At 64.2% G+C, this 9,795-nt stretch overlaps 1 protein-coding gene across 1 annotated transcript; it reads left to right on the plus strand.

The window, feature by feature from the left end:
* Positions 1–4,854: 4,854 nt before the first annotated feature.
* On the plus strand, positions 4,855–5,814 carry SLC35G6 (solute carrier family 35 member G6). Its single transcript, XM_048833576.2, has one exon. It carries the CDS (start codon positions 4,876–4,878, stop codon positions 5,812–5,814), a length of 939 nt encoding a protein of 312 aa, XP_048689533.1. The 5' UTR covers positions 4,855–4,875.
* Positions 5,815–9,795: the final 3,981 nt, after the last annotated feature.

The raw sequence follows: 9,795 nt of genomic DNA on the forward strand, positions 1-9,795 counted from the left end.
ACAAAGAGGCCTAGCTCTCACAGAGGCCTAGATCATACACACACACCCCCCCAACGTGCACACACACAGAGGCCTAACACACACACACACGCCTAGATATCTCACAGACACACAAAGGCCTAGATATCAGATACACACACACACAGGCACAGAAAGGCCTAGATGACACAGGCCTAGAACTCTGTGTGTGTGTGTGTCTCTCTCTCACACACACACACACAGCCTAAATCCTACACGCACAGACCTAGATCTCTCTCTGTCTTGTGCACACACACACGCCTAGATCACACATACACACAGGCCTAGATCTCTCTCACACACACACACACGCCTACATCTCACAGGCACAAATCACACACACACACAGAGGCCCAGAGCTCTCTCTCTCACACACAGACACACACACACGCCTAGATCTCTCTCATATACAGGCACAAATCACACACACACACCCAGGCACAAAAAGGCCTAGATCACACAGAGGCATAGAACTCTGGGTGTGTGTGTCTTTCTATCCCTCTCTCTCACACACACACACACACACATCCCCACACAATTTTTTCTCACACACAGGCCTAAATATGTCATCACACAACACAGAGGCCTAGGTATCAGAAACACAACGGCCTAGACTAACGCAGAGGCCTAGCTCACACACACAGAGGCCTAACATACACACAGGCCTAGATATCTCACTCACAGACACACAAAGGCCTAGGTATCAGATACACACACACAAGCCTAAATAGCTCACCCCTGCACAGACAGAGGCCGAGGTATTGGAAACACAAAGGCCTAGACAAAGACACAGGCCTAGATCACACATACACACACAGGCCTAGCTCACACACACAGAGGCTTATATTGCACACACACACAGAGGCCTAGATCACACACACACGCACACACACACTGGCCTGGATATCACATACACACACAGAGGCCTAGATTACACACACACACAAACAGGCCAAGATCACACACACACACACAGGCCTATATATACAGAGAGAGAGAGGCCTATATCACACACACACACCTAGATTGCGTGCACACAGGCCTAGATATCACATACACACACAGAGGCCTAGATTACACACACACAGAGTAGCCTGGATATCACATACACACAGAGGCCTAGATATCACACACACACACACCTAATCGCACCCCTCCCGACCCCATCATATAGACAACCATATGCATACAGACACTTTACTCTCTGTCTGTCTGTCTCTCTCTCACACACACACAAATCTCTGTCTCATGCACAGAGGCCTGGATCCATCTCTCTCACACACACACACGCACAGGCCTGGATCCATCTCTCACACACCCATGCACACACACACAAATCTCGCACGCCCACACAGACCCAAATCACCCAGTAACATTACAGACGCCTAGATGACACCCCCCCCCAGATCTCCCACAGACCCAGATTGCACACTCACAACACACTGGCCCATATCTCCCACACACACACCCCAGGTTGCACGTGTGTGTGTGTGTGTGTGTGTACACCCCCCCCCGCACACCTCCTCTCATGGCTCAGCCAGTCCCTCCAAATCCCACCCCCGTAGCAATGAGCCCAGCTGGGGGCTGGAGGGGGGCATGACATCATCTGCTGTGGCGGTGATGTCATAGAGCCGTGTGGGTGACATCATAATCCCCGGGGAGCTGAGCAGCTGCTGCGGGACCTGCCCGTGGGGGGATTTGCACACCGGCAGTGGGGGGACGAGTCAGGCCCCCCCCCACCCCAGGCCGAGGCCGGAGGTGAGGACGGGGAACCTCGACATGGCTGGCTCTGAGTATGGCATGGAGAAGGGAGAGAGATCGAGTGGTTACAACGGGGGGCCTGGGAGCCAGGACTCCTGGGTTCTCTCCCCGGCTCCGGGAGGGGAGTGGAGGCTGGTGGTTAGAGCGGGGGGTGCTGGGAGCCAGGACTCCTGGGTTCTCTCCCCAGCTCCGGGAGGGGAGTGGGGGCTGGGGGGTTACAGCTGACCTGTACTGGGAATAGAAAGACTCTGGGGTAGGATGGGAGGCGCGGGCGGCTGGACGGACAGACGGAGGCAGGGCCGTGTAGGGGACTGGATGGGAGGCGTGTGAGGCTGGACGGATGGAGGGGGGTAGATGGGGATGGACGGATGGGGGGGATTGATGAGGGTAGATGGGGAAAGACAGAAGGACGAGGTGGATGAAAGGACAGAGGGACGGATGGAGGGGGATAGATGGGGACGGACAGGGTGAATGGAAGGACGGGGTCAGATTGTGGGGGGTAGATGGGGATGGACAGATGGGGTGGATGGAGGGGGGTAGTTGGGGTGGTTGAAAGGACAGATAGACAAGGTGAATGGGGGTAGATGGGGTGGATGGAAGGACAGAGGGATGGATGGACAGATGGACGGGTAGATGGGGTGGATGGAAGGACAGAGGGACGGGTGGATGGAGTAGATGGGGACGGGCGGACAGCGGTAGATGGGGACGGACGGATGGGGTGGATGGGGGTAGATGGGGATGGACAGACGGATGGACGGGGTAGATGGGGACGGACAGATGGGGGTAGATGGGGACAGACAGACGGACAGGGGTACATGGGGGTAGATGGGGATGGACAGATGGACGGACGAGATAGATGGGGACGGATGGACAGACAGACAGACGGTGGTAGATGGGGGTAGATGGGGACGGGGACGGATGGACGGACAGACGGGGTAGATGGGGACGGACAGACGGACGGGGTAGGTGAGGACGGACGGACGGGGGTAGATGGGGACGGACGGATGGGGTAGATGGGGACGGACGGATGGGGTAGATGGGGACAGACGGATGGGGTAGATGGGGACAGACGGACAGATGGATGGGTGTAGGTGGGGATGGAGAGACGGACGGACGGGGTAGATGGGGATGGACGGACAGATGGACAGACAGACGGGGGTAGATGGGGACGGACAGACGGATGGACGAGGTAGATGGGGACGTATGGACAGACAGATGGACGGTGGTAAATGGGGGTAGATGGGGACAGATAGACAGACAGACGGACGGTGGTAGATGGGGACAGACGGACAGTGGTAAATGGGGACGGATGGACAGACAGCAGGACGGACGGACGGACGGGTAGATGGGGACAGACAGATGGACGGACAGATGGGGTAGATGGGGATGGATGGACAGACGGACGGACGGATGGGGGTAGATGGGGACGGACGGACAGATGGGTGGGGGTAGGTGGGGACGGACGGACGGACAGGGGTAGGTGGGGATGGACGGATGGGGTAGGTGGGGTGGATGGGGGTAGATGGGGATGGACAGACAGACGGGGCTAGATTGGGATGGACAGATGGACGGACGGGGTAGATGGGGACGGATGGAAAGACAGACCGATGGGGGTAGATGGGAATGGACAGACGGACGGATGGGGGTAGATGGGGACGGACGGACGGGGGTAGGTGGGGACGGACGGACGGGGGTAGGTGGGGACGGACGGACAGACAGACTGGGGTAATTTGGGACGGACAGATGGACGGACGGGGTAGATGGGGACGGATGGAAAGACAGACCGATGGGGGTAGATGGGGATGGACAGACAAGGTAGATGGGAACAGACAGATGGACGGTGGTAGATGGGGGGGACGGACAGGTAGATGGGGATGGATGAACAGCCAGACGGACGGTGATAGATGGGGGTAGATGGGGACGGAGGGATGGACGGACGGGGTAGATCGGGACGGACGGACGGGGTAGATCGGGATGGATGGTGGTATATGGGGACGGATGGAGAGACAGTCGGGGTAGATGGGGACGGATGGACAGACGGACGGACGGGCTAGATGGGGACGGACGGACGGATGGGGTAGATGGGGATGGATGGACAGACAGATGGACGGTGGTAGATGGGGGTAGATGGGGACGGACGGACGGACGGGGTAGATCGGGACGGACGGACGGGGTAGATCGGGACAGACGGACAGACAGATGGATGGGGTAGATGGGGACGGATGGACAGACAGATGGATGGTGGTAGATGGGAACGGATGGACGGACAGATGGACGGGGTAGATGGGGATGGATAGAAAGACAGACGGACGGTCGTAGATGGGGGGGATGGACAGACAGACGGACGGTGGTAGATGGGGGTAGACGGGGATGGACGGACGAGGTAGATGGGGACGGATGGACAGACAGACAGATAGGGGTAGATGGGGACGGACAGACGGGGTAGATGGGGGTAGATTGGGACGGATGGACAGATAGACGGACGGTGGTAGATGGGGATGGATGGACAGACGGGGTAAATGGGGGGACGGACGGGGTAGATTGGGATGGATGGACAGACAGACGGACGGTGGTAGATGGGGATGAATGGACAGATGGATGGATGGGGTAAACGGGGGGACGGATGGACAGACGGACGGACAGGGTAGATGGGGACGGACGGATGGACAGACATACGGACAGTGGTAGATGGAGGGGGCTGGACGGGGTAGACGGGGATGGATGGACAGACGGCCGGACGGGGTAGATGGGGACGGATGGACAGACGGATAGTGGTAGATGGGGGGGGACGGACAGAGGGACGGACGGTGGTAGATGGGGACGGACAGACGGGGGTAGGTGGGGGGATGCCGTAGACGCTCCCGGGGGTGGGGGGCATGTCCTGCCGGTGCCCCCTTCACCTGCCCCCCATCTCTCCCCTAGGCTGCGGTGTGAGCGCTGCCCCCCGCCAGCCCTGACGCCATGCGGCCCCCCAGCGCCCCGCCCACGCCATCCTGGCCCCTGGCCGCCCTGCTGCGCTCCTCCCGCCCCTGCTCCCCGGCCCCGGCCGCCCCGGCCCGCTGGGCCCCCTGGCGCCGGTACCGCGTCTCGGAGAGCATGAAGGGGCTACTGGTGGCCCTGCTGGGGGGCGGGGTGCCGGCCGGCTTCGTGGCCCCCTTCACCCGCATGGCCCACGAGGCCTCCGCCATCCCCTCGCTGGAGATCCTGCTGGTCCGCTGCCTCTTCCACCTGGCCTTCGCCTGCCGGCTCCGCTGCGGCCGGGCCCCGCTGCTGGGGCCCGCCCCGGGCCGCCGCCGCCTGCTGCTGCACGCCGCCGCCAACGTCCTCTCCGTGGCCTGCGCCTACAGCTCCTTCGTGGCCGTGCCCAGCGCCAATGCCGCCACCGTCCGCAAGGGCTCCTCCACCCTGGGCTCGGCCCTGCTGGCCCTGTGCGTGGAGAGCCGGCCCCTGTCCGGCTACGACTGGTTCGGCCTCCTGGGCAGCACCCTGGGCCTGCTCATCATGGTGGTGCCGGATCTGCTCAGCCTGGACCCCAGCACCCGGCTGGCCGACGCCTTCGGCTACGCCTTGGCCTGCCTGGGTGGCGTGGCCTTGGCCTTGGGCTTGGCCATCTTCCGGGCCTTGGATTTCCCGGCCAAGCTGCCCACGGCCGCCTTCGCCTTCGGGGCGCTGGGGGGCCTGGTGTGCGCCCCGGCCATGTTCCTGCTGCAGGAGCCGGTGCTGCCGGCCGAGCCGCTCACCTGGAGCTGCACCGTGGCCATCGGGGTGCTGGCCGTGGTCTCCTTCCTGTGCGCCAGCCACGCCGTCACCCTGGCGCACCCGGCCCTGGTGTGCGCGGTGCTGCACTCCGAGGTGGTGGTGACGCTGGCCGTGCAGCACTACGTCCTGCGGGAGACCGTGACGCCCTTCGACGTCATGGGGGCGGGCGTCATCCTGGGCAGCATCTCCATCATCGCGGCCCAGAACGTCAGCTGCCACCCGCGGGAGGAGGAGGAAGAGGAAGAGGAGGAGGAGGAGGACGAGGAGGAAGGGTGACAGCCCGGCCGGGCAGCTGGCGTAGGGACGCTCCGCTGAGGGACGTCTACACGCCAGGGACCCCTCTGCCCCGTGGACACACCTGGAGGAGACCCCCACGTACCAGGCCGGGTTAGGACCTTCCTCCCCCTGGACACACCCAGAGGAGACCCCCGTGTACCAGGCCTGGCTGGGACCCACCGCCCCATGATACACTGGAGGAGATCCCCATGTACCAGGCCCAGCTGGGACCCTCTGCCCCATAGACACACCCAGAGGAGATCCCCATGTACCAGGCCCGGCAGGGATCTTCTGCCCCATGATACACCTGGAGATCCCCATGTACCAGGCCGAGCTGGGACCCTCTGCCCCATAGACACACCTGGACGAGACCCCCATGCACCAGGCCCAGCAGGGACTCTCTGGCCCATAGACACACCTGGACGAGACCCCCATGCACCAGGCCCGGCTGGGATCTTCTACCCCATAGACACACCTGGAGGAGATCCCCATGTACCAGGCTGAGCTGGGACCCTCCACCCCATGGACACACCTGGAGGAAATCCCCATGTACCAGGCTCAGCTGGGACCCTCCACCCCATAGACACACCCGGAGGAGATCCCCATGTACCAGGCCCAGCTGGGATCTTCTACCCCATAGACACACCTGGAGGAGATCCCCATGTACCAGGCCCAGCTGGGATCTTCTACCCCATAGACACACCTGGAGGAGATCCCCATGTACCAGGCCCGGCAGGGACTCTCTGGCCCATAGACACACCTGGACGAGACCCCCATGCACCAGGCCCGGCTGGGATCTTCTACCCCATAGACACACCCGGAGGAGATCCCCATGTACCAGGTCCGGCTGGGATCTTCTACCCCATAGACACACCTGGAGGAGATCCCCATGTACCAGGCTCAGCTGGGACCCTCCACCCCATAGACACACCCGGAGGAGATCCCCATGTACCAGGTCCAGCTGGGACCCTCCACCCCATGGACACACCTGGAGGAGATCCCCATGTACCAGGCTCAGCTAGGACCCTCCACCCCATGGACACACCCGAAGGAGAACCCCACGTACCAGGTCAAGCTGGGACCGGCACAGCACCCACCTCCTGGTGTGGACATGCACGCCAGGTGCAGACCCTTCCCCTGCAGCGCGGACGGGAGGGACCGGCCCCACTCCGCCCCGGGGCCCGCTGGACATGCCAGGCTTTGGCTTCCCAGCGCTCTTCCCCGACAGTTCTTGCCCAGAGTCAGAAATAAAACATGTATGTCTGAGGACGAGCATGGAGGGCCGCTCGCTTCAGGTGTCCTCCGGGGCGGGCGGGGCTGTCTTGGCCACCCTAAATAGCCCCCCTTGAAGCTGTAAATGCCCCACCAGCGGATAACTGTCCCGCCCCTTAGATCCCTTCCTGACCCTTGGCCGTTGCAGCCCTGAAGCATGAGGTTTAAGGTGGGGCATGGGCCAAAAGGGAGCAGGGGACGCCCGCGTGGGCTCAGGTGTTTTCAGCGTGGTACCTTCGGAGCTGCCCCCCGTGTTTCCAGCCACGGTGATTGGGGGGAGGAGTGGGGGGGGTCACACAGAGTCAAGCCCCTCTGAGCAGCTGCACTTGGCTGAGGGCAGACGTTGACACCTGGCAGCAGAACTGCCCCGTGGGTGTAACATAGCGACTCCCTAGATGGCCCCGATCTCCGTCGGGGGGGGGCGGGTCTGGGCAGCGCCTGGCACAAAGGGGCCCCAATCTCCGTCGGGGGGGTCTGGGCAGCCCTCCCGCCATGCTCATCATAAACTCTTCTCATTTGGGGCGGAAAGGAGAGCATGTCAGGACTCCTGGGTTCTCTCTCGGGCTCTGGGAGGGGAGTGGGGGCTGGTGGGTTAGAACAGTGGGGGCTGGGAGCCAGGACTCCTGGGTTCTCTCCCCGGCTCTGGGAGGGGAGTGAGGGTTGGTGGGTTAGAGCGGGGAGTGGGGACGTTGAGAGCCAGGACTCCTGGGTTCTCTGTCGGGCTCTGGGAGGGGAGTGGGGGCTGGTGGTTAGAGCAGGGGGGGCTGGGAGCCAGGACTCCTGGGTTCTCTCCCCAGCTCCGGGATGGGAGTCAGAGCCAGGGATCTTACCAGAGACGCAGAAAGGCCAGGCGGACGATGGAGGGAGGGTGATTCCGGCTTTATTTAATCTCTGCTCATCAGGACACTTCCATTCCTTCGTTACCCCATCTTGGGGGGGGGGGGTAATTAGCAGGCAGGAGGCCTTAGAGCGACCCCCATCCAGACCCGCTGGGGCCCCCCCTCCAGCCCAGCTCAAGCTCCTCATTCGAATGCTAACAGAGTCACCCAGATACACGCACCCACCAGCTGGGCTTTCTACGGACCCCCTCGGGCCTGTCACTCAAGGGACACAGAGCCGGACTGGCTGGCTCCGGGGGGCAGGGAATGGGGCACGGGGCCTGTCCCCTCTAGGGGGCGCCGGCTCCCCTCCAGCCCCGGGGGGGGGGGGGGGACTGGCTGGCTCGGAGGGGGTGGGAAATGGGGTTGGTCCCCTCTAGGGGGCACCAGCTCCCCTCTGGCCCCAGGGCGGGGACTGGCTGGCTCAGGGGGGCGAGGAATGGGGCACAGGGGTTATGGGCCCAATGGGTTTCAACACACGCTGGTGCCATCTAGTGCCCAACGGCAGGAGCTGCAGGCACAGTCAGGCTCTGAACCGGGGACCCTCCAGCGGAGGGGCTCTGACTTGGGGGCCTGGATCGTACCCTCCCCCTACTCGACATGCCCGCTGGGGGGGGACCCAGCTGGCACCTGTCCTGGCATCTGCACCTCCCTGCGGCTTACTGTACTTCCCCCGTGACCATGCCAAATTCCCCCTGCTGGGGTGCGGAACCGTCTGTCCTCTTTCTCGGAAGCCCCGGCGTGCCTCAGTTTCCCCCGGCGAGGGGACGAGGCGTTCAGGGACGGGCTGAAAGTGACCCAGATCTGCGAGGCAGCCGGAGAGAGACACCCGCGACCCGCAGCTCCACGCTGGGCCCAGGGACCTCGAGCCCGGCACGATCGCCCCCAGATCGCCCCGGACCCTAACCGGGCAGCGCCCCCAGATCACCCCCGCCCCCTAACCGAGCAGCGCCCCCCCAGCACCCCCAGATCCCCCCCGCCCCCTAACCGGGCAGCGCCCCCCCGCCCCCAGATCCCCCCGCCCCCTAACCAGGCAGCGCCCCCAGATCCCCCCCACCCCCTAACCGGGCAGCGCCCCCCCCGGCGCCCCCAGATCGCCCCGGCCCCTAACCGGGCAGCGCCCCCAGATCCCCCCAGCCCCTAACCGGGCAGCGCCCCCCCGCCCCCAGATCCCCCCGCCCCCTAACCAGACAGCGCCCCCAGATCCCCCCCACCCCCTAACCGGGCAGCGCCCCCCCCAGCGCCCCCAGATCGCCCCGGCCCCTAACCGGGCAGCGCCCCCCCAGCCCCCAGATCCCCCCGCCCCCTAACCAGGCAGCGCCCCCAGATCCCCCCCGCCTCCTAACCGGGCAGCGCCCCCCCGGCGCCCCCAGATCGCCCCGGCCCCTAAGCGGGCAGCGCCTCCCCCCCGGCGTCCCCAGATCCTCCCCGCCCCCTAACTGGGCAGCGCCCCCCCGGCGCCCCCAGATCCCCTCCGGCCCATAACCACTCAGCGCCCCCCCCGGCCCCAGATCCCCCAGGCCCCTAACCGGGCAGCGCCCCAGCCCGGCGCCCCCAGATGACCCCGCCCCCTAACCAGGCAGCGCCCCCCCCGCCCCCTAACCGGGCAGCGCCCCCAGATCCCCCCCGGCCCCTAACCGGGCAGCGCCGCCCCCCGGCGTCCCCAGATCCCCCCAGCCCCCTAACCGGGCAGCGCCCCCCCTGCCCCCAGATCCCCTCCGGCCCCTAACCACTCAGTGCCGCCCCCCAGATTCCCCCCCCCGGCCCCTAACCGGGCAGCGCCCCCGCCCGGCGCCCCCAGATGCCCCCTCCCCCTAACCGGGCAGCGCCC

The sequence above is a fragment of the Caretta caretta genome, chromosome 28 (assembly GCF_965140235.1).
Source record: "Caretta caretta isolate rCarCar2 chromosome 28, rCarCar1.hap1, whole genome shotgun sequence".
Lineage (NCBI taxonomy): Eukaryota > Metazoa > Chordata > Testudines > Cheloniidae > Caretta > Caretta caretta.

Excerpts from the sequence above, each read along its gene's own strand:
- SLC35G6 (XM_048833576.2), top strand. The coding sequence starts at position 4,876 with ATGAAGGGGCTACTGGTGGCCCTGCTGGGGGGCGGGGTGCCGGCCGGC.